The following is a 25,434-nucleotide window of genomic DNA, read 5'->3' as shown; positions in this document are numbered from 1 at the left end:
CCAAAACCTAGCTAGATACGCTTTCAAACAGTGTTGACCATTTTCCGTCGGCAGACTGTGCGTTAATTTTTCATCTCATACAGTTCCCGGCGAGGAGCTGTGTTGACATTTTAGCGTTCCAGCAGTAGTAATACTACTTTAATACTGCCTGCTTCAAACAGTATCTTTGATATTCCTAGTGACATTTCATAATTATATTTGCAACGTTTAATTACTGAAACTGCTGGCAGTACTTAGTAGTGACATTCGTAATGTTTAACTGCTGTAACGGTTGACACTGCTGTAACTGCTGGCAGTACTTAGTAGTGACATTCGTAATGTTTAACTGCTGTAACGGTTGACACTGCTGTAACTGCTGGCAGTTCTTAGTAGTGACATTCGCTATGTTTAACTGCTGGCAGTACTTAGTAAAGACATTCGCAATGTTTAACTGCTGTACATAACGGCTGACAATGCTGAAACTGCCAACTTCCCACTGATCCTGGAAATGATTATACAGTGATACAGTCACTACACAACTCCGTCTCAGCTAGTTTATGCCGCCACATTATTTCAAATTCTCTCATGCCAGTCATCGTGCCTAGCTTGGATTCTTCAAGCAGGCTGTTTCAGAATTAAATTATTAGGTAATAGTAACGCTTTCATACACTTTTATAACTTTCTCAGATTTCTACCTTATTTTACACTTAACATGCTGTCTGCTTTTATTTCACGCTCTCTTGACTTTTAATTGTTCCATTGAAAGGAGTATAAATAGGCCTACATTGTTCCATTGACACTCCTGTCCGTATAACTGTGGCAGTAGCGACAGATCGGTAGGTAGGTATGTCCGTACCCGTATGCAGGTAGGTCAATGCACCTGTCAATATTTTGCCCGCACAGGCGGGGGGGGGGGGGGGGGGGGGGTCGGGGGGCGGCGGGCTGACCCAGGTGAATTTGACATTTCAAAAATTTTGTTGTCTAAATCCCCACCCTAGAGACAACCTTTTTTGTCTAAATCCCACCCTAGAGCCTGGTTGATACATCAAATGTTTGTCAAATTCCCGCCAGTCGGGAATGGTTTTCTGTCTAAAGTCCCGTGTATGCCCGCCGCTCCCCCGGGCGGGCAAAATATTGACAGGTGCATAAGGTAGGGTAGGCTATGGCATGTTTGGCTACTAACCGTTATGGGAGGGTAGGCCAGGTAAGACATGATAGGTAAGGGTTTTAAAGTAGGGTGGTTCAAGAAGGGAATGGATCCGTACTCGAAGACACTTCTATAATTGACTTCAGGTGCATCTTTAGTTTCTGGAAATATATAGGGTACAGTACACTTGTTACAATTTTAATTAGCCTATGTTGTCGGACGTAGCCTATATTATTTGGACTCTAATATCTGGGTGTGCTAAAATTAGAACAAAAAAAAACGTTTGATGTTGTTTCAAATACATTAAACATGTGCCAGTAGGTAGATATCGTATTATTGATCTCTGGTGTAAATCTGTTTCTATGACTACTGTAAAGCGCTGTAACAAGCAAAATTCCAATAGTCAAATAAATGTGACATTTATTATTGACCAATCAGTGGACTCAAATTCATTCATCTCGATTGAACAGGAAGTCACAGGTAATAACAGCACAGGTGTGTTATTGTTTATTCAAGCATTACCGTTTAATTCAGTTTAACAAAGTGCTTTCATGCATTACAAAGAAATTACCCAAGCGTTGGAAATAAATTACTTCGGTGGAGGGAAATTTTGAATTTAAATAGCTCTAATTCAGGTAAATATGTTTGTAATATTAAAGCTGTTTTAAATTGCAATTTTGGTTAGTTTAACTCTACTGCCTTTGATACTAGATCACATATGTCAATCTTAAGTAGGGTTGTGAAAGCCTGAAATTCTGCTTAAAATTCTGGTTAAATTTATATAAATATATATAATATATATATCTAGATCTACTGAGTTTCACTATCATGGAATAATTATTGGGCCATTATGTTTTTCTCAGTATGGTGTACACTAATAGTCCAACTAATTTGACACCATCCTAGGAAATATTAAGATAATTTTTTTCTTATGGGCAATATCCCATTCGTGTCAAACACTCTGAGTTACACTCAAAAGACCAAAGTAGTTGAAGCAGTTTCCAATGAAATTTTCATTGCTGCCGATGCTTCCCATTACATGATGATAGGTTTAAATGCCGATTATATCACAAATTGACCATAAATTCAAATAAAACTTACATTTATCGAAAGGGGATTCAAAATTCCTTATTAATTTATATAAAAATTATAAAATAATATCCAAAATTACAAATTTTCTGGTGATTTAAACCTATGTATATACTGTACACGATTAATGTTTACCATGTCTACACTCCAATATGCGCAAGTGATAAAACCAATAACTTTGCATGACTGTGTACTGTGATTTACCCTCCATTATTTTGGTCCTTCAAAGTTCTGATGTTTAGATTGCCCGTCACAAATATAAAACAATCTGAGCGTCGAATTATTTTGACTAGATGTACGCTAGTCCAACTAGTGATATTGTGATAATTTTTGCACACTGGTCAGACATACAGTAAATGTCACTCTGTGAAATCGGGCTGCCTAATCCTTGTATTCGAAAAGTTGAGACTAGGTGGACACTAGATACATGAGCAGCAAAAAAGTTTTCATGCCATCTTTTGAAAAAAAAGCAAACACTTCACTGCATGGCAGACACTGAGTCCAAATAATATTAGGATGTTTAGAGATAGCGTTGTGATAACTTTTAACTTACGCTGGCCTATTGCAGCTATAATGAAATATTAACATGGTTCTGTTCTCCTATTGAACAAAAGGATCAAGGCTAAAGACTGTGTGTTAATTATTATTCAACAATTCATTTTTCTAACGTAACAATTATTATGTCATGGCGTTAGAGTTACTTCGACGGCATAGTGGTGCGCTGGAATTCAACAGAAATCAGGGAAATATAATTAAAACTTGATGGATATCAGCAAGAACATGCATACATAATTTTATTATCCTTGATAATGTATTAGAATTGAAATAATATAAAAAAATTATCTCAAAAAGTGATTTGCGTGTGAATAAAATCATTGTTTGTCGTTTAGATGCATATTATTATATTAGAGGGTGCAGTCTAAACTCAAAACAATGATTTTATTCAATATTTGGCAAATCACTGTTTGGGATATATTTTTCTTAAGTAAGTTTTTTCAGCATTAGGCAGCCACTAATAGCAAATTATTTCTTAATTATTTTGTTATACTTTTCCACTATGACAGGTTTTGAATTGGCATTTGAAATTCATTTGGTTTATGTACGTTTGACCCATTTTATCTAGATAGATGATTAGACTTTTATTGTGGAATGCATGCATTTATATAATTTCAAGTGTTACTTTTATATGGAGGTATTTTCACCTGCTGCTCCATCTGTTATCATGAATTAATTTTTATCTAAAACATAGAACTTTACCATATATTTTCGCTTATAAGATGCCCTTGCTTATAAGACGCACCCCGAAATCGGACAGGCAATCTGGGGTTTCTTTTTCTTTTAATTTTCTTGTAGAACACACTTATATATACTCTCTAAACTGGAAATATGACTCCTAATAATGCGTCTTATAAGTGAAAATATATGGTATGTAAAATCTCATGTGTAGATCATTTGACATAAACCTATCTTTAATTTTATATAGTATTTAAAAAACATCAATGAAATAGTTTTACTACATAAAAGTAGATCTAAAATGAGTTCTTTCCTTTTCTTTTGGTAAAATATCCCAAATAAAAAAATTCGATCAGCATCATGTGTCTATAGTGCATTATGTTTACTGAATGTAAAATGGACAAATTTGTAGTGAATTAAATAATTACATTCAAATGATTAAATAAGTGGCAAAATGTCAGAATCATTATACATGACTATAATTAAATAGAAAAGTTAAGCCATTTAGCTCTAAATTGGCAAAACATATCTTTCTCAGAAGTTTTAGATTGGCATGCTGGCACACAAAAAAGGAAAGTGATAAAATACAGTATACAAAACAAAATAAAAAAAATGAAGGCAGAAATAAGACATGGCATAGCATTAACAATTTTCTTGATGTTTCGATGAAACAACCAACTACTAGGCAAAATAACCATCCTTGATCTTTCTTTAGGTGCATTTCTACATTATACTGTATTAACCACAAATTTCACCAAAGTTTTGTTCAAATAAAAGTGCTAACAGAACTCTAGAAATTATATGATTTGCTGATTTGTGTGTCATGGGAGATCCACATAGCCAGGTAGTGCTCAGGGAAGTCAAACGTGTGCCTAGCCTGTTGCCAGTGGAAAAATTGTGAACACCGGAAAACTGAAATAATTAGCCCATACTTTATTCCATTCCAGTCAGAACTTAAATTGTTTCTCTTGTAAAAAGAAATACCGGTAGGATGAAATGAGGATGCCTTAACAGCTTTTTAACATTTATTTAACCCTTACCCTGCTAAATTTCTATAATGAACTTGTCCATCTTTCAATTTGGACAGTACCATTAACTGTTAAAAGGGGTGCATACCAAAAAGACACTGACTGAATGGCGAACAGTGCAGACCATGATCAGACTGCACGGATGTGCAGGCTGATCTTGGTCTGCACTGGTCGCAAAGGCAGAATCACTTGCCACCAGCAGGCTAAGAGTTAATTACAACACAACTTCTTGCATAACAAGACTCCATCCCTTCAAATTTTAAGAAGTTGATTTGGGAAAGTTTTCCATTATAAAACACAGACTTAATTGGCTGTTTTTTGTGTGGGTATTTGGCTTAGTACTAACCACATAAAATCTGTTTTTCCAAATTCTCATGACACTTTGCACTTATCTACCAGTATCCATGCCTACGCATGATGTATGCTGCATAATGATCGAGTTCTAAAAGTTGAAAAGGTAGACCTATAACTAAGTAAGAGCATGTTAACTTTAAAGTTTACTTAAATGTATGTCATATTACTTGTTTGTTTATACTGGTTGTCATTTTTTTAATTGATAAAGAACAAATTAAAGTCTTCAGGTATTGAAAAGGGTCTTTAATTTAATATGTTAAATTGATATATTCAATACATGACAATTGTGTCATTGAACTTTGTTTTTCTTGTAAAAGTTCTGACTGGACAAATTCTAAGTATATACAGTATTAGTTCACAGCGAAAAAAAAAATTGACATTTTTCACTGGACACCAGCTACAGAAATTTAGAATGACTAAAATTTTGTTATAGCCATTGAAAAAAAACCAACATGAAATAGAGAGAAAATTAATTTGTTTGACTTAATTGTTTATTAATCAAAACATCATTCACTGACAAACAGGGGAATTTTACATTTTCACTTATTGCTGTGCCTATGGCAAGCCAATTGTCCAATAATTACGTGAACCCTAGTTCACGTTCGAAAAACTAGGATTAACGATCGATAAACTAGGTTTTTCGAACGTAAAACTAGGTTTTTCGAATACTAACCTATATTTTCAAACGAAAACATAGGATAACGCCGTGAACCATAGTTCACGCTCGTAAATGTAGGTTCACGATTGTAAACCCCAGTTCACGGTCGTAAACATAGGTTCTCTTTCGTAAACTATGGTTTACAAGCGTGAACCGGGGTTTACGAACGTAAACATAGGATAACGATCGTAAACATAGGATAACGACCGAAACTCCTAGTTCAATCGAGAAACCTAGTTTATCGACCGTAAACCATGGTTTATGGTCGATATATTAGGATTATAGAATCAACAATGAATTTCGGAGTGAACATGGGTTTACGGCCATGAACCTATGTTTACAGACCTGAACCTATATTTTCGAGCGTGAACCTATGTTTACGAACGTGAACTTGGGTTTACGAGCGTGAACTTAGGTTTACGTTCGATAAAACCAGGTTTTTCAAACGTAAAACCAAGTTTTTCAAACACTAACCTATTTTTTTTGAGCGAAAACATAGGATAACGTCGTAAACCATAGTTCACGCTCGTAAACGTAGGTTCACGTTCGTAAACCCAAGTTTACGGTCGTAAACATAGGATAACGACCGAAATTCATAGTTCAATCGAGAAACCTAGTTTATCAAATGTAAACCTGGGTTCACTGGCATAAACTATAGTTTACGCCCGGTATCTGATGTTTTCACCCGAAAATATAGTTTAGTATTTGAAAAACCTAGTTTTACGTTCGAAAAACCTAGTTTATCGATCGTTAATCCTAGTTTTTCGACCATGAACTGGGGTTCACGTAATTATTGGACAATTGGCTTGCCATATGTGCCTGTCATCATAGCATATAATATTGTATTTTGTGTTAACTCAGTGAAAGATATTAAGGATAACATGGTGTAATAGCCATATTTCATATCTTGTAACTGGATGGTAATATTTAAATGAAATTTGGTCACTTTAAAGACATTCAAAGTTAAAAACTTTTCACTGAGATTTTTCAAATTTTAGCATTTTTTGGGGGAGATAATCAGTATTGAAGTTACCATTGATGCCTATGGAAAATATATAATTTCTTTGATTATTAGAATCTGAACTTGAATTTCGAGAAAATTTTGCAGTAGAAAGCTGCAATAATATTATATGATTCTGATACAAATATCACAAAAAAATCTAAAATTCCCCGTAGGGAAAAGGAGAAAATCATTTTTTTCTAGTTTTCAGGGGAGATGACTCATGAAAAACCAAAATTATCAGGGGAGGTAATATAAAGGAAATTTTTGAGAACTTCTGTCACTATATAACTTCTCAATATGCACCTTATTTCTATCGTTTGACATTTTTAAAGCTTACATTATCAAGTTGTATGTGCGCTTTTGGTGAAATTGAGGCCTATTACACTAGGTTATCCTTAAGACCTGGCATTGAAACAAACAGATTTTTTTGACATCTAAATCATTAGTTTCAAATATTACACACTATAGTGAGAACCTGTTAATTGTATCCCAACAAAGTTTTGGGGGGATATATAGTAGTGAGCTTGCCAGTCAGTCTGTCAGTCTGTTGGTTTTCATGGTTTCCGGACAATAACTCATGAAAGGCTTCAAAGATTTAAATAAATTTCAGTACACGGGACTGGTGTAACATAAAATACAGGTCTAGTTCAACTTTGCCTACAAACCACCATTTTTTGATGTAGTTATGGCCCCTTTCCAACTTAAAATTTGTCAGACTCATGGTTTCAGGACTAATGAGAAAGGGTTGACAGATGTAAATGATTTTTGATTATCACAGGTACGCTTTACTGAAATCATTGTCTAACACTGGCCCTTTCACAAACACTAAGTCTTGTTTCAGTTTTTTCACCTTCAAGTTAAACAACTTAAACTGCACCTTCTTGTGGCCATTTCTTTCTTATGGTTGCCTTACTTTGACAAGGGGGTATTATTCGTTACTCCAGTTTGATTTTGTTGACAAGAAATACTGCCAATATCATTATAATAACAATAAATGTCATACAAATGAAAGTGATCTTTAACCACTTTATCTATATACAAAAATTTACACAAAAATGGTAAACATGATTTTGTGATAAACCTGCACCCATTGTTTAATTGGAATATAACGCTATAACGGGACAAAACCAAATTATTGTGTTTCATCTGTACATATATCTGAAGAAGCTTTCGTGTGTACGGGCCCTCCGTAAGGATTTTCATTTACCCAACATACAAAACTTTTTCACCTATATAAGAATACAGTTCGGCAACAAATGGAGGTTTTAAATGAGGTCGTAGAAATTTTGCGGTGTGCCGTAACCATGGAACCGGCCACTGAAGCTGGTAATCGCGGAAACTAAAAATCTTTCTTTTGTCATATTTCAAAAAGTAATGGTATTACAAACATGATTTTTTCATATTTTGATTAAGTTATAAATACCTATTGTTTGCGTGATTATATTCTAAATATCTTATTAAATTTCTGAATTGTCTTCAGCATGTGCAATTTTAGTAATAAGCACGTGCATTCAGTTGTGAACCAATAAGGTACCTTTTTTAATCAGAAAAATATTTTCTAGACTTAATTACAACTATGGCTGATTTTTTGCTTGAAAATTTTATATAATACGCATGCAATTAAAATTCTAAAAATTTTGATACGTCAGTTTAACACCATTTCATATATTTATGCAGGGGACTGCATGCCATATACGTTATTCATTCGCTTCCTTTTTCAATACACATGGACAATGAAGTTAGGGAATAATGAGTGGAATCTCGGCTTGGAATAGCTAACACATACAATATGAAAAAAAAAATGTTTATCAAATTATTTGTTGGAAAACATGTGAATAAATTATGTTTTTGTTTTTGTTTTTTTTTATGACATTGTTACCTGTCAGTATTGTATAGATACACTTAACATATAATGCATGCATAAAATTGTTCTCATTTTCGTTGATATTTTTACTATTACTGTTACGAATTCAAGTATTTTAGATTTCATACTTCTATCACTTTAATAATTAATCATATTACCGGACTTCTCTCCATAATTTAGCAGTACAATAATGGGAGTAAACTAGGCCTAGAGTAAAGACTTTCAGTGTGTGTAGTACGGTTCTACCAAAGTGATGCTAATGTACATGTTTATATGGAAACCTGGTGCGTCATGTTATTTGTCAATTGCTAAATATCAGATAACAATGCTAAATGCCAAATACCTTATGCAAAATGTTTTGAAAATGAAATGACATTTATTAAGTTCTATGGAAGGCTATGGAAAGCCAGTGTGCCATGCTAATTGCCAAATGCTAAATGAAAACCAGTTATTGCAAAATGCTATTTGCTATATGCTTAATGTCAAATATTGCCTGTGAAATGGTACATTTGTAATTGTCAAACAATAAATGATAATTGTTAATTGCAAATACAAAACAATAAATGCCAAATGCGTATTGCTAAGTACTTATTCAAATAAAGAGCGGTAATTGGCAATGATAAATGCTTTTTTGTTAAAACAATAAATGTCAAAATCCTCATTGCTAAGTTGAAATAAAGAGCTGAATATATCAGTTATATAATAATTGCCCTTCGTCACATAACTTTTTCTCTGTTACATATCTTAGTCTATTATATAATAAACATTTTACAACAAAATGTTTCGGTTCTATGTCCCTGTAACATCTGCAACGTTATTACTTTAAATTAGACAGGCAGCACATTTATTTTTTTCCAAATGCGTAAAAGTTACATTCATTAGTTGAAAAGATAAAGATCACAAAGATTGATAATTTGAGAATAACCATTTTTCATTTGACAAAAAGAATTTGTTTTTATTTTCTTCTCGTTCACTACTACATTGTCAGACCAGTAGCCATGATGAAATTTGTGGTTTGCCGCAGATCCTCAATGCCTCCATACAGTTTCTGATGCATTGAGGTATCTATCGGCCAAGTCGCAGCTCGCTCATGTTAATGCCTTTTTACATCTCCAAAGTATATGCTCCGCAGTCTGATCTTCCTCACCACATGAACAAGTTGGCGACGGTGTCAGTCTGTATTTCTTGTACATGTGAGCATTGAGCTTGTTGTGCCCCGAGCGAAGCCTGACCAACATCACTTGTTCAAGGAGACGAAAAGCATCTTTCTCTATCCTTGGTCTTGTCAGTGCCTTGATGATGGTGACTTTCTTCTTGTAACTCACAGGTTTTGTTGGTTGTTCTGTATGAGCTTCTAGCTTAGCCAGTTTGTCTGCCTCTTCATTGCCTGCAAATCCACAATGGGATGGAATCCACTGAGGTGCTACTTTGCAGGTTATACTCAGGCTCTGCATTCTCCTGGCTAGTGTGGAGCTTTATTGTTGATCAGAACTTCCATAACAGACAGTGCATATGTGAGAAAGACGACTGAGGAGCTTTTTTTCTGCCGAGTCTTCAACCATTGAGAGGGCATTCATGAGTATTTCAGGCTCTGCCTTGTAATTGCTGCAATGTTTTCCTGTGGCTGCATGTAGAGCTTTTATGATATTTAGCATTTTGTATACGGCATATAGTATTTTGTATGTAGCATTTAGCATTAAGTATGTGACATTAACATTAAGCTATTGGCATTGAGCATTAACAGCTTCTTATTTAGCATTTTGCAGTTAGCAAAGCCTATGGGTCCCCATTGGGTCCCCATTAACTGCGCAGGGACAATGAGCCAATGTTATGAAAAGAGAAGTTCGCCAAGCATGTAAGATGATGTAAGATGGTCTGTTTTTGCAATTCAAAATGTAGTTCCATGTTGTTGATGAGATCTTGTATATGAGTCAGATAAGGATGTGACAGTTATAGCTTTGGCTTAGCTGTATTGCTTATTGTATTGAGAAAAGATCTAGATCACTTTTACTGTGAATTTCCATGTCTACAGGTATACGGGTTATCGCTAAATGACAAATTTCATGGGAGTATTTTTAGATGGTGATTTTTTTCAGACAGATAATGTTTTATTTAATATATGTAACCTAACCTAATGTTATATTTAATGGCTATATATGTATTTTTATATTATTGAAATGTTTAAAAGCACTGAAAATGAGGTCTCAAGATTTAATTGTTTATATGAAACAAATGAAGAATGTAACCTTGTACCATTTTGGTATTTTCACTCAAAGTGAATTGATTCTAATGTAGTGTGCATACTGATAAGTACCAGAACAGTCGTACAAAGTTGCGATAAAGAATAAATCCTAGCACTGAGACGTCTAGGATTAATTCAAGTTGCTCAATTTGAGTAAGTAGTAATGCGGGGTGGGGGATCCGGGGTTTGGCCATCCGCAGTTATTCATTAACACTTGAAATTTGTCCTTACACATAGTCCTATACTTACGTTCTGTTTGCTTTTTAAAACGAGATTATGGTATATGTGTGTTTTTCAATGTTTAGAATGTAAGTCATCAAAGTAAACGATCATTTGGATTTTATTTTGTTTTTCAATTTGTCAATCAACTGTAAAGTATATAAAATAACTAGAAATATAACTAGAAATATGCGACTTATTGAAGCAACGGAGCCGGAGTGAAAATGTATAAGGATAACATTTACCGACCATCCTTTTGCAAACTGTCACTTTAACATAAATTGTATTTTTTCTTCGTAACCGCATGCAGAGGATGTATATTGGTACTACAATAAAATTATTGTGCATGAAAGAAATACAGACAAACTCTTTTTAAAACACATCGTATTTTCCTTTTATTTTTCTATCCGGTCTATATACAAAATATATAGTACTTGATAATACCAATGGTGATGATATCTCCGGAAAGTGTATTGCATAATACGAGATTTCAACATAGGAACAATAAGTGACCCACCACGAAAATAAGAAATACGCCAAACATTATTATTATTTCACAATTTCTACATGTACATTAGCATCACTTTGGTAGAACCGCTCTACACACACTGGAAACCTTTACTCTAGGCCTCGTTTACTCCCATAATGGTTCTGCTGATTTATGAAGAAAAGTCCGGTAATATGATCAATTATTAAAACAATAGAAGTATCAAATCTAAAATATTTGATTTCGTAACAGTAATAGTAAAAATATCAATGAAAAAGGGCAAAAAATTATGCATGCATTAAAATATGTTATTAAATAAGCGTATCTATACAATACTGACAGCTAACAAAAGGCAATGTCACAAAAACAATTTATCAACATGTTTTCCAACAATTAATTAAATAAATTTTGTTGTTTTTCATAATTATAATATCTATTAAATATTCCAAGCCAATATTTAACGCATTAATAATTAACTTCATTGTCCGTAAGTATAGAAAAAGGAAGCGAATTAATGGCCTATATGGCATGCAATCCGCTGCATTAATATATAAAAAGATGTGAAACTGACGTATCAAAATTTTTAGAATTTTAATTGCATGCGTGTTAAACAACATTTTCAAGCCAAAAATCAGCCATAGTTGTAATTAAGTCCAGAAAACATTTTCTGATTGAAAAAAGGCATCTTGTTGATTCACAACTGAATGCACGTGCTTATTACTAAAATTGCACGTGCTGACGACAATTAAGAAATTTAATAAGATATCTAAAATATAATCACAGCAAACAATAGGTATTTGTAACTTAATGAAAAATTGAAGAAAAATCAAGTTTCTAATACTACTAACTTTTGAAATATGACACAAGAAAGTTTTTGAGTTTCCGCGATTACCAGCTTCAGTAGCCGTTTCCGTGGTTACGGCACACCGCTAGATTTCTACGACTGATCTTAAAAGTCAGTTCTTACTTTACTTAATTGTTTTATCATAGTAAGAAAGTTTTGTATGATGGGTAAATTAAGTGTGTCATATATTTTGAAAGATTCCTCATATAATATGCAATTATCATTTTATGGCAAATAGATTTATTTAGAGGTGCAGCTTAATATTAGTAAAGTGATAGATGTTTGTTAATATCATTTAATAATGTAATACAGACATAAAAAATGTAGAAAAAGAAATATGACATTATTAATGGAGAAAAACAGCTATAATTATAATAGTTATGTTTTACTCATTAATAATTAATCAGGACCTAGTAAATTGTATGAAGGTCATTTCTGCCCATTTCACAGCCATAAACAGAGATAAGGTTAACTTTTACAGCTACACATCCTATATTAAATATCAAGATAGATTATATTGAAAGTGAGATATATAAGGATTATATAAGAAATATTCAAATTTATAGTGTTAATTTAGAGAAATATAAAAAAGAAAGAAGTGGAAAAGATAGGGAGACGTATTTAATGTGAGTGTTTAACTTTACCCTGCTAAATTTCTAAAATGGATTGGTCCATCTTTTAATTTGGGCAGTACCCCTTGTTTATCAAAGGGGTGTTTACTGAAAATTTATAGACTGAATAGCAAACAGTGCAGACCATGATCAGCCTGCACGGACATGCATTGTCTGCACTGGCCACAAAGGCAGAATCACTTACCACTAGTAGGCTAAAGGTTAACCTCATTTGACATTTAAACTTTGTCTTTAGAGGTAACTGGACAGAGCATTTCAGAGCTGTACCATAGTGTAACAATCTACCTGTCATGTGACATTTCAGCCATGACAAATGCCATGGATTCTGCAAGCATAAGCATATATTCTGTATTTTGACAGAGCTGTGCTTACATAAGATTTGAAGCACTGTATAACAGTGTAAAAACTCAACTGGATTATTTAAAGCAGCGCTCGCCCGCAGGTTGGGTGAAATTTTTCAACATGACTTGTTCATTTCTACAAAGTTTGGCAATAGAATGCATATATATGACACTGAAAAATGATAAAGTGGGTGAAAATAAAAGTTAATTGTTGGTAAAAATGCAAGAAAAATGTAGATTTTCTGCATTATTTCAAAAGCGTTGCAACAGTTTACTACCTCCTGCACAATATTTTTGGTTATTTTTAAGAATTTCTAAAAATGTTATGTCAGTTAAAGTTTAAACCACTAGTCATTTTTATAGTCAGTACTCATTTTTTATAGATTTTAGAGAGAAATTATTTTTCACCTAAAATGTGTTGGTTATAGTCCCTTTAACCTTTAGCATGCTAGATAAATTGTCGTCTGCTGGAAATGTCGTCTGCTAAAATTGTAAAGTTCATTCAATTCGCTCCAAAATTGGAAGAAATATTGTCAGAGTAGCAAACAGCTTGGAACCTGATCAGACGCCGATTTAATCGGCGTCTGATCTGGTTCCAAGCTGTTTGCAAAGGCTGTTAAATTGGCCTGCAGCAGGGTAAGGGTTAATATAATACTTTAAAGCTTTTTGTAATTTTATTCTTTATTTATAGTCAGTTTTTCAAAGTTGAAAAGTTGTTATTACCGTAGATTAGCGATGTTGGGTGGGGCATGGATAGATGGGCAGCATCAAGTTTTTCATTTCTGTTCAATAACTTCTCTGGGTTCAGTGGGATGAAGTTCTAGGTCAGCTTAACTCAGTTAAATTTTCCACGTTTTTTTAAAGTTCCACCATTGCAGAGTGATCTTAGGTGTTGCAGGCTTTTACTCTTTTTAGACTGTAGAAACGTTTGCAGTATAGCACTTGGTTCTTATCCTGGTCTGGGCTTTAACTTTGTACTGGTAAGAAAAAGAACCATTTAGCAGCTGTAGGGTCAAAATTAAAGTCACAGTCGCTAAAAAAATATTTTTTTCACGGCGATCATCAAAATGGTGATTTCTGGTTTATTACTATAATAGTTTGGAGTGAGATCCTGTCACTAAACTTGGTGTATAGCAACCGTTATATGAAGAAGTAAATATGGACTGTATTTTGGGACCCTATTTTTTGTTCAAAGGAGATAACTCCTGAGGCTTTTCAAATTTTGTATAATTATGTCCCTTTTCTTCTCAAAATGTAGATAATCAGAGCCAAGACATATGAAGTCAAAATATATAAGAGAAATTATTCAAAAAATAAAAAAGATTATCTAGCCAGTAACCAGACTATATTTGGGATTGCTTTAAGTAAAAATAGAATCCAAAACTCACCAGGAATGAGATATATTGTCGTTGAACTTAGTGTTTATGTAGGTGAATAGGATAGAAAGGTCACTAGGATCAAGGTCACTGTTCAAGGTAAAGGTCAACTTAACTAAAAATAGAAACAGTTTGAAAAAGTTGTGGTTTATTTTTTAGTTTCCTTGTCACCGTTTTTTTTTTTTTATGACTTGAAGAGAAAGGACTCTTGCCTTATATTTACTGGAAACTAAAGTTTTCTTAATCAGACACTTAATAATAATAGTCAGATTAGCAAGGTCAATAGGCAGAGCCGCTGTGGCTTACTGTTTATGGTTGCTGACTTTGAATAACTTGCCCCTGACCAATGTGGGTTCAAGCCTCACTCAGGGTGTTGAATTCTTCATGCGCTGTTCATACAAGGTTGGTGGTTCTACCCATGTGCCTGCCAGTGATGAAATAATGCACAGAGGGGCACCTGGGGTCTTCTTCCACCATCAACGCTAGAAAGTTGCCATATATGACCTATAACTGTGTCAGTGCAACGTTAACTAGCCCAACAAAAAGAAAACAAATTGAAGGATGATGTGCAGTTGGCTGTCAGATTGAAGCATCTCTGGTGGGTCTTTCAGTAGTTTATATTTAAAAGAAATTGCCTGACTGTATAAAGGGACCCTAGAGTTAAAAATATAAAAAACTTAAAAACAAACTTTATCACAAATTGCTTAATGTATGTTCACTAAACTTGGTCAGAAACAAGGTGAAAACATAAACGGTCCTCTGCAGGTGAGCAACTTAGGCACACTTGAGTCTCTTTTTTTTCACCATGCTATGTAATTGTATACAACCTCTGTTGGGGCAGCTGCAGAGTTATTATAATTAGATCACACATTCTCTTTACCTTCTATTTTTTGTTAGTCAATAAATATTGTACAATAGCGACTTTTTTTCCATTTCACATTGATCATTGATAATATATAATATAATTATTTCTGATTACTTCTACCTGTCATAGATATAGCTAGTTCACAGTTACATAATATTACTACATAGATACTATATTTCTTGGAAATATTCCCGATGGCTCATTTACACTTTTCTCTAAATGAAGCTTGACAATACTGGCTTATAAATGAAATTAGTAGATCATTCATTTTATCTGTCAACACTGGTAACCATGGTTACCTTGTACACTTACAATGGGAGTGATGCATTCAAAGTTTTGAATGTTGCTAGGGGATATTTGAACTATACCCTCGTAATTAAACTCATATTATATTACTAGTATGTATGATTTAACCATTTAGTTCAGTTATGTACAGAATGGTGTCACAGACTGTGGTAATGTGATCAGATTGCATTGTAAAATTCGTATTGATGTCTTACCTGAAATTTTGTCGGAATCAATCATTTCAGATATATTAGAACTTATTGGAGCAGTGTGTTTCCTCAAGACTGGTGTGTTTTTTTTTTTTTAAGTTATTTTAAAAGCAGAATTATATGACGTAATTCTTTAGAAACCAAAGTTTTCACTGTTTGAGCACTACCAATAATTTTGCTCAGATAATTTTGTGTGGACCTGTATTTACGATTTACCGGTATATTATAAAATAAACAGGAATTTCATTTGTTTGTTGGAATATAATTTCATGAATTGACACACGCATGGAATTAACAAAAGCTAGTCTCACAGGAATATGAATGATTTCAAAGTAGTTAACATCACATGAAATAAGCAAAGTGATTGTTCATTTAGATCAATTCTTTTATGTAAGTGATTACATCTGTTATCTAACGATCACACGTTGTTGCTTTGTTAATAGCAATAATTGAAAATATTCTGATGACATATTTTCCAGGAAATCATGTCTATAACCCCAGGAAGATGTGATGTATGAGAGAATACCTGTAGTTAGGGCTTGGATTTTAACAGCATGGCAAGCGACGTTAATATAAAAATGGCAAAAGCTGACATGGAAATGTTTAATGCGAGCTCAAACAGGAGCAATGGACAGGTTGCGGGGACAAATATAAAGGATGATGGGAATGACAGTGGATCAGACTCTGGTGTTAGGGTCAGTTACACCGGTGCTACTAATAACAGAGGTAAAAAATCTGAAACCCGTAGTAAACAATCTGTGTTGGAATATTTCAACCTGAAATCTACAGGTAAAATATCACCAATGCCAGTACAGTCGCCAACATCTGCTACAAGAAAGTCGGCATGGGAACGAGCCCAGGACGCTTTCGAAGCTGAAGATCGCCGTAAAAGGGCACGACGGAAAGAGGTTAAAATTGAGGATATTGACGTTTTGAGAAATGAGACTTGGTTCCATCAGAGATCATACAAACATGTCTTAAAGACGAAGCAGTTTAAAAATCCAAAACTAGAAAATCTTTATCAAAGATATTTCTTCAAGTTAAATCAGTACAATCTCTCAATCCTGATGGCAGTTTTTTGCGCGATTTCTGTTCTCATGGTTATATTCTACTATGTGAGTGGGGGAGTGCTACCAATGCGCGGAGTATGCCTTGGACTTATTATTGTGATATTCATTTTTCTCGAGGTACTTTGTAACAGAAGTTCATTCGATCAGAAACAAGCTCAGCTCGTCTGTTACGCTATTATCGTTATTTTACTTGGATTTATTTGTATTATCACAGCAGATACGGATCCTCGGTCTGCATCGGACAGTGTTTGGTGTGCAATACTGTTTATGTATATGACTTACACTCTTTTACCAGTTCGTATGCGTATTGCTGTGCTAAGTGCCAATTGTATAGCAATTCTACATATCATCATCACAGTGGTCAGAAATTATGAAGATAATTCTGTATGGAAACAGGTATTTTGAAATATTATATATTACTTTTAAATGTGTAAAACATTATCAGCACTTAAAAATATGTATTATTTGTGAATATGTTTTTTTGATAGACTGTCTATTTATCTTATTTCATGGGCATGAATTTTTTCTGCTAAATCTAAGGCTGCTTCAGGTTGTAATTAAAAATTTGTTTGTTTGTGGTAACGTGACCCAAAGTTTTTAGTGCAGGTAAGTAGGTAGATAGGGAATTATATTTTTTTTGCATATAATTTTATAGGGAAAAGAATGTTTTTCATCTGACTGGCCATATAACCATATAGAAAAAAGAATTTTTTTCATCTGACTGGCCAGAAAAAAGAAGTTTGGTTGCAACAATTTTCGCTGGTAGGTCTTGTTACTGCAAACAAACATTTTTTTATTGATAGCCTTTTTGGGATATAAATTCTTAGGTTTTGACCTTTGAACAACATAGGTAATGGAAATTTTATAAAATCTACCATCAAAAATTAGTCCCCAACAAAAATTAAATGATGTCACAGTTATTTCAGTTACGATACACCACAATCAGAATTCAAATGGTTCATTCATACACGATGGAAACCAGAATAGGAGTTAATTAGTCATCATAAGCTTCTATTCCGTCTAAACAGCTGATCGCATGTATTGACATGCTGCCGTTTTTGTTTGACTGAGGACCGGTAGGGATAGCTGAATTCGGAACTCTATGTATAGATCTAGGGTGTTAAAATATGGTTGCCAAGCCCACTTTGTAAACACTGTGATTAGAATCATACTGCTCAGCTTAGCAGAATGATAAATTTATAAACCAATTTTAATGGTTAGCCTAACATTTTGAGAAAAAAAATCAAACAACACAAAATCACAGAAAGAAAATGTTGTTTCACAATGAAAATTGAACAGCATATAAAACATATTTATTACTCTGGAAAAACAATTGTCAGTATACTAATGATTGTACATTGATTTCCAGAAAAGGACTGCATAAAGGGGCCACATTTTCGGACAGTTAAATGCCTTTAAAAACTCGCCATTTACAAAGAACTGTTACAGTAACATATGTTCGTTTTGATGCGTCTGCAGTAATGTACACATGTTTACATGTCGCATTACTAGATTGAACTTTGTTTTTAGGAATTGTTGTTGTTGTTTTTTCTTTTCAAATGGCATTTATTTTTAAAGGGGGACAACTTTTTCAGAACAATTTTTCAGTATCCATTATAAGGGAATGAACAGCAGAACATGTGGTCAGGTAGACTGTTGATGAAGATGTTGTTTGTTTATCAAATATTTCTGTGTTTTGATGTTATACTCCTAATCCTTAAGATCCAACAAATGGAGTGCAAGTGAATTACAAGGGACAAGCATGTTATTAGGATAGGTCTACAGGCAACAGTTTAAACAACATAAATAATCTCAAATGTAGATGTTCATCCTTGAAGAACTTGGTACAATGTTACCATTTTAGTTGAGCAATTATATTACCACTTGTCCGAAGATATTTATCTACAAATTTGCTAAGCAGGAAATACGTGAAGTCTCTGGGTAATTAAGAGTTTGATTGGTATTGATTTAGAATGAATTTATATTCATAAGACGCTTGTATTTCCAATTTTTCTTAAAGTTTTCAATTAAACATTTATATTTCAGATTGTTAGTAATGTCCTTGTATTTATATGTGCCAACATTGCCGGTATCTTTACACACTACCCTACAGAGGTAGCACAGAGGAAAGCTTTCCTGGAAACGAGACGGTGTATCGAGGCTCGTCTTACAACACAGAGAGAAAACCAAGAACAGGTTATACATTATACCATCTTCCATCAGTTCATAGAGGATCTAAAAATCTTTGCCCGTATTTGTTTAAATACTTATTATATTAAGCATGCAAATTTTAATCATGTTAACTACCATTTTCTATACTCAAACATGGATTTTTTTTTCGATAGATTTTATAGCTGTTATTGGGTCATATTCTGAGTTGAAAACAGTTTCTTTTCTCCCCCAGAGTTAAGATTGTCAAATAAAATCTTTATTACATGCAGATGAATAAGAATATGTTTAAAAAATTGTTCCTTCATTGCAAAAAAAAATACAGAAAAATAATTAGAAAAGTAATCAATAATTTAATCAAAGAGCATTCAATTTGTAAAAATGGATCATATTGTGTTGTTGTTAGATGGGTGACTGATTTTGTTTTCCGAATTTTGAACACTGACCATTAAAATTTCCAAAGGGTCATCTTAGACAGACATCCTAAACCCAGAAATTTTACATAATTTTTTTTTGTTGTTTGCAAAATGTTTGTAACAGTTGTTTGCTAATGTGCTCACTATTCTGTACTATATTAAAGGAGAGGTTGTTGTTGTCTGTGTTGCCGAGGCATATCGCCATGGAGATGAAGGCAGACATTGCTGGCAAACCAAAAGATACAATGTTCCATAAGATTTATATACAAAGGCATGAAAATGTCAGGTAAAAATCATGTTTTCATATTGTGATAAGCAGAAATTTGTTTGTGCAAGTCAAGTTTATAGATCAGTTGACATTAAAAGCTAGTGAGTTTTTTGATAGAGACTATGTACTATCACTTTGAATGATGACCTTGCCAGTAACTGACAGCATTCCCACTTGTAACTGAGGTAACTAACAGCTTGCCCACATGTTACAAACATTTTGGCTACATGTAACTGACAGCTTGTTCTCATGTAACTGACAGCTTTCCCAGATGTAACAAACAGGGTTCCCAAATGTAACTGACAGCTTTCCCACTTGTAACTGTCGGCATTTCCAAATATAACTTAAAGCTTTCCCACATGTAACTAACAGCATTCCCAAATGTAACTTACAGCTTTCTCACATGTAACTGACACCTTGCCTGCATATAAATGAGAACATGCACTGATGTAACTGACAACTTGCCAACATGTAATTAAGAACAGAATTGGCAATGGAGAACAAAAATAAGTTCAGAGATTGTCTCCTGTTGATTGTTTCTTGTGCTTAAGGGTATAACATTGTAATTACTTAGAAGACATATACAGAGGGACATCTGTATCACTAACAGTTTGAGTACCAATGCCAATAGTTTCTATTATATTGTGTCTAATTTGCCTATAGTGTAGCTGAATTTTTGCAGTGTTTCATCAAAATATTTTTTGAGCTCACATGGAGTTTGTTCAAGGTGAACTATTGGTATAGGTGAAAGGTCTGGCATCCTGCATCCATATACTGCATCATCAATTTTCCTTAATCTTTACCCTGTTAAGTGTCTGAAATTGGGCCTGGTCCAACATTCAGTTTTGGCAGTACAATTTATTATTTGAAGGGGTGTTCACTGAAAATTTACTGACTGAATAATGAACAGTGCAGACCATGATCAGACTGCAAGGATGTGCAGGCTGATCTTGGTCTGCACTGGTCGCAAAGGCAAAATAACTTTCCTCCAGCAAGCTGAGGTTAAGTATCTCCTCTAAAACTACTGGTCAATATTACACCTAACTTAGTTTAAAGCAGTCTTGCATGAACCTCTTACAAGTTTGTTCAAATGGTACTCTTAAGACAGTAAGTATTTCCAACTGCAGCTACACCCAGTAAAAGATTCTTTTATTATCATTTGAAAAAAAAAAAGTTAGACATTTTGTTCCATTTGTATGCTGATACATGAGAGTAGGTTAAAATCCTCGCAGGACAATATCCCCCTGCTTGATTTGACCAAAGCAGAAAACATCCCAACTTTGATTTTTTAGCTCACCTGTCACGTAGTGACAAGGTGAGCTATTGTGACCTCTTGATGTCAGTTGTCCGTCGTCCGTCAACAATTTCTAAAAAAATCTTCTACTTCAAAACCACTGGGCAGATATACTTGAAACTTCTCAGGAATGTTCCTTAGGTCATCCCCTTTCAAATTGTTCAAAGAATTTAATTCCATGCAAAACTCTGGTTGCCATGGCAACCGAAAGGAAAAACTTTTCTTGTCCAAAACCACAGGGCCTAGGGCATTGATATCTGGTGTGTAGCATCATCCAGTGGTCCTCTACCAAAATTGTTCAAATTATCACCCAAGGGTCAAATATGGCCCTGCCCTGGGGGTCACATGGTTTATATTGACTTATATAGGGAAAACTTTGAAAATCTTCTTGTACAAAACCACAGGGCCTAGGGCTTTGATATTTGGTATGTAGCATCATCTAGTGGTTCTCTACCAAGATTGTTCAAATTATCCCCCTAGGGTCAAATATGGCGCGCCCCGGGGGTCCCAAGTTTAACATAGACTTATATAGGAAAAAAGTTTAAAATTTTCTTGTCTGAAACACAACACTTAGACCTTTGATATTTGTCGTAGCGTGTTTATGGTCCCAACCAAAATTGTTCAAATTGACCCTGGGATGAAAGAGGCCTGCCTGGGTCCAGTTATATTATAGACTTATATAGGAATTTTAAAATCTTCTTGTCTGAAACCAACCTAGCTTTGATATTGGTCTTGCTTGTCTTATCCTCACCAAATTGTTCAAATTGTACCCCTGGGATGAAAAGAGGCCCTGCCCTGGGGTTCCCAAGTTATATATATAGACTTATATAGGAAAATTTTTTAAAAATCTTCTTGTCTGAAACCATATGACCTAGGCTTTTGATATTTGGTATGATGCATTGTCTAGTAGTCCTCTACCAAAGTTGTTCAAATTATGCCCCTTGGGTTAAAAGAGGCCCTGCCCTGGGGTCACTTAGTTATTATGTGAGATATATAGGAAAAAATACTTAAAAAATCATCTGATCCTATTTCCAAGACTGTTTAATTATAATTACCTGATAACCCCAAGTAATATGTTGTCACTTGACTGTGACCTTGACCTACTGACCTCTTTCTTGTTTTTTAAGATACAGCCTTGAAATTTTGATGACATAAACAGTTTTGCACACAAATCATAAAACTGAATTTCATTGACCATGAATTTGACCTACTGACTTTCTTAATACTCTATTATCAGTTTGACATTTGAAACATGTAGCTCATATTACTCAGGTGAGCGATCCAGGTTCCTCATGACCCTCTTGTTTTGATTAAAAATTTCAAAATTAAACAGATAAATAGACATGAAAAAATAAATTTTAAGATGATAATTATCAGTTCTAAACAGAATGAAATGAAAACGTGGATATTTACCAGTAATTGGAAAAAAATATGAAATAGAGGATTTTGTTTGCCTTTGTAAAACTGAGCAGTGGGAATTTTGTGCAGGGCCCGGGACGGGTTTGACACTGCAGTCAAATTGAGCAGAGAGCATTGTGTGGGAAAGGGTGTGGGATTTTGTCCATATTTCCTTATACATAATTTAGCTTTTAGCGTTATGATTAACACTCCTGCTATTCTGGCTGACTCTATGATACAGATCTTGTGAATTATATATTGATTTGGAATAATCTGCTTATAAGTGTAAATATGGCTTTGTTCTTAATGAGTCTACTATTTGTTGATTATCTGGTTGTCAGGTGACAAGCTAACTGTTTCAAAAAGATTGTGGAAATGCTGTATCAAGTTAACGGAAGATATTAATTAGTTACTACAAGTTTTTCTTTGATCAGTAAAATTTGTTAGAAGATCCGCAATTTCTTTTTAATTTTCTGGCCCCCTGTTTTACACCTCACAGAGCTTGTAAAGATCCTCAATTTCTCGTTAATTTTCCTGCCCTCATGCTACAAAGCTTGACAGAGCTTGTAAAGATATTTAATTATGTCTCCCACCACACAGTGGTGTGGGAGACATTGATTTACTCCAGTCTGTGTGTGTGTCTGTCTGTGTGTGTCTGTCACAAAGCTTGTCCGCACTCTAAGTCGAACATTTCTCATCCGATCTTCACCAAACTTGAACAAAATGTGTTTGACCATATAAGACCTCGGCCAAGTTCAATAACTAGCCAAATTGGCCCAGGCACTTTTGAATTATTGCCCTTGAATTACTGATTGGATCCACTCATCCAGACCTTCTAAATGAATCCATTCATCAAGACTATCCAGAGAAACTAGTCATTTTTCATAGGGGCAGTTGTGGGTAACATGCGCTTTTCTCAAAAGCATCTCTAGTTTCCTTTTAATTTTCTTGCCATCATTCTACACTTTACACAGATTTACAGAGCTTGCAGCTTTCTGACACAATTGTCATTTTTTGTGCCATTGATGGTATACAAAATCAATCAGGTAATAAAAGCAAATGTTAAAAGATTATTTCCCTAGATTGGCTTCAGGTCACAAGAATTATTTATCTCGCATCACAGATATTTTCTAATGAGGGTTTTTAGTTCTTCCATACTCTATGGGGAGAGATTAAAGTAATATTATTGACTACCATTTGTATCACTAATTGATGGCATGTTTATTGGAGAGCTTTTTGTGCTCGTTACTGTATGAAAATCATTAAATATAGACTCTATTACCCTAATTAATCACTGTATTCATCAGCACTTTGACTTTAAAAGGGCAAAATATATGTAAGTTGTCATGATGTTGTTATTTCGTTTTGTTATTCAACCTAATTGATGAAATATTGCAGAACCTGTTACAGTCATTGGACTGTAGTCTATATTATTAATATTCATGTAAAAGTTCTAGAAATTTGTTTTTACTTTGAAAAAAAAAGAGAATAGATGAACAATTTAATATTGTGCATTTCAAAGACTGGGTCTAAATTTCATGCAGTCAGAAAGTTAAGGACTTAATTATTAGTCTGTTGCATGCAAGACCTAGCTATAGGCCTCTACTGCAAAGGTCAAGGTCACGCTAGAGTGTCAGAGACTGACATACAAACAAATGCAATGGGAGGAAGGCTTAACTTTCAGGGAGTTGAGGGGAAGATTTTATAAGAACTTTATTACTAGATGGGGAACATTTAAGTTCGTGGGGGGTGGGGAGAGAATAATTCATGTTACATTGTAAAATCAGATATTTACAACAGGCTATAGTTTACTATTTTTTAGCTCACCTGTCACATAGTGACAAGGTGAGCTTTTGTGATCACCCTTCGTCCATCGTCAGTCCGTCCGTGCGTCAACAATTTCGTGTCTGCACGATAGTGGTTTCATTTATGATTTTATTTTAACCAAACTTGCACACAACTTGTATCACCGTAAGGTCTCGGTTCCTTTCTTGAACTGGCCAGATTCAATTATGGGTTCCAGAATTATGGCCCCTGAAAGGGCCAAAATTAGCTATTTTGACCTTGTCTGCACAATAGCAGCTTCATTTATGATTTTATTTTAACCAAACTTGTTCAAAACTTGTATCACCATAAGATCTTGGTTCCTTTCTTGAACCGGCCAGATCCCATAATGGGTTCCAGAGTTATGGCCCCTGAAAGTGCCAAAATTAGCTATTTTGACCTTGTCTGCACAATAGCAGCTTCATTTATGATTCGATTTTAACCAAACTTGCACACAACTTGTATCACCACAAGATCTTGGTTCCTATCTTGAACTGGCCAGATTTCATCATGGGTTCCAGAGTTATGGCCCCTTAAAGGTCCAAAATTGGCTATTTTGGCTTTTGCAGCCATATAGAGACTTCATTTATGGTTTTATTTGATACAAACTTCCAAAATAACTTCAACAACAATAATTCTTGGATTCCATGACAAATCAGATCCAAGCGTAGGTTCAGAGTTATTTTATATCTGATTACCTCCCCTGATTGTAATCAAAATGGATTTATATCAGTAAGTACTTAAGGACTTATTTGAAATTTCATTATTGTCATTAGTTGGACTGAGCCAATCAGGGTAGATAGCTATGGACTGATTTTATGTCAAATTACCTCCCTTTATTTCAAATTAAAATGGGTATATCTCCGTAACTAATGAAGATACTGGTCTGAAATTTCATTTATGTCAACAGATTTATTTGGCAGATCGTCCTTTTGTTCCCTTACGATAATTTTTTTTTAAATTACTTCCCTTTTACATTACTATAAATAGCTTATTTTTAGTAACTTTTTTATTATTGGCCGTAGGGAAAAACCGAGACCACTTTTCTGTGGTACAACATGGATGGTACCTCCAATTTTTAGGTGTATTTTGATATATCTGTACCTTGTTAGAATTTTTTTTTTTCTTTTTGGTTAAATT

General features: G+C 34.2%; 1 protein-coding gene across 1 annotated transcript in view; it reads left to right on the top strand.

Moving 5' to 3' along the window:
* Positions 1–1,605: 1,605 nt before the first annotated feature.
* LOC123532329 (adenylate cyclase type 5-like) overlaps positions 1,606–25,434 on the top strand; it is a 62,609-nt gene continuing 38,780 nt past the window's right edge. Inside the window, exons 1-4 of the mRNA XM_045313739.2 lie at positions 1,606–1,761; positions 16,335–17,321; positions 18,972–19,121; positions 19,675–19,796. Of these exons, the coding sequence (XP_045169674.2) occupies positions 16,410–17,321; positions 18,972–19,121; positions 19,675–19,796 (1,184 nt within the window). The 5' untranslated portion in view covers positions 1,606–1,761; positions 16,335–16,409. The remainder of the gene's footprint in view (positions 1,762–16,334; positions 17,322–18,971; positions 19,122–19,674; positions 19,797–25,434) is intronic.

The sequence above is a fragment of the Mercenaria mercenaria genome, chromosome 11, assembly GCF_021730395.1.
Source record: "Mercenaria mercenaria strain notata chromosome 11, MADL_Memer_1, whole genome shotgun sequence".
NCBI classification, from domain to species: domain Eukaryota; kingdom Metazoa; phylum Mollusca; class Bivalvia; order Venerida; family Veneridae; genus Mercenaria; species Mercenaria mercenaria.
Note: the sequence above shows the minus strand (reverse complement) of the source record. Positions and strands in the feature narration are given on the sequence as shown.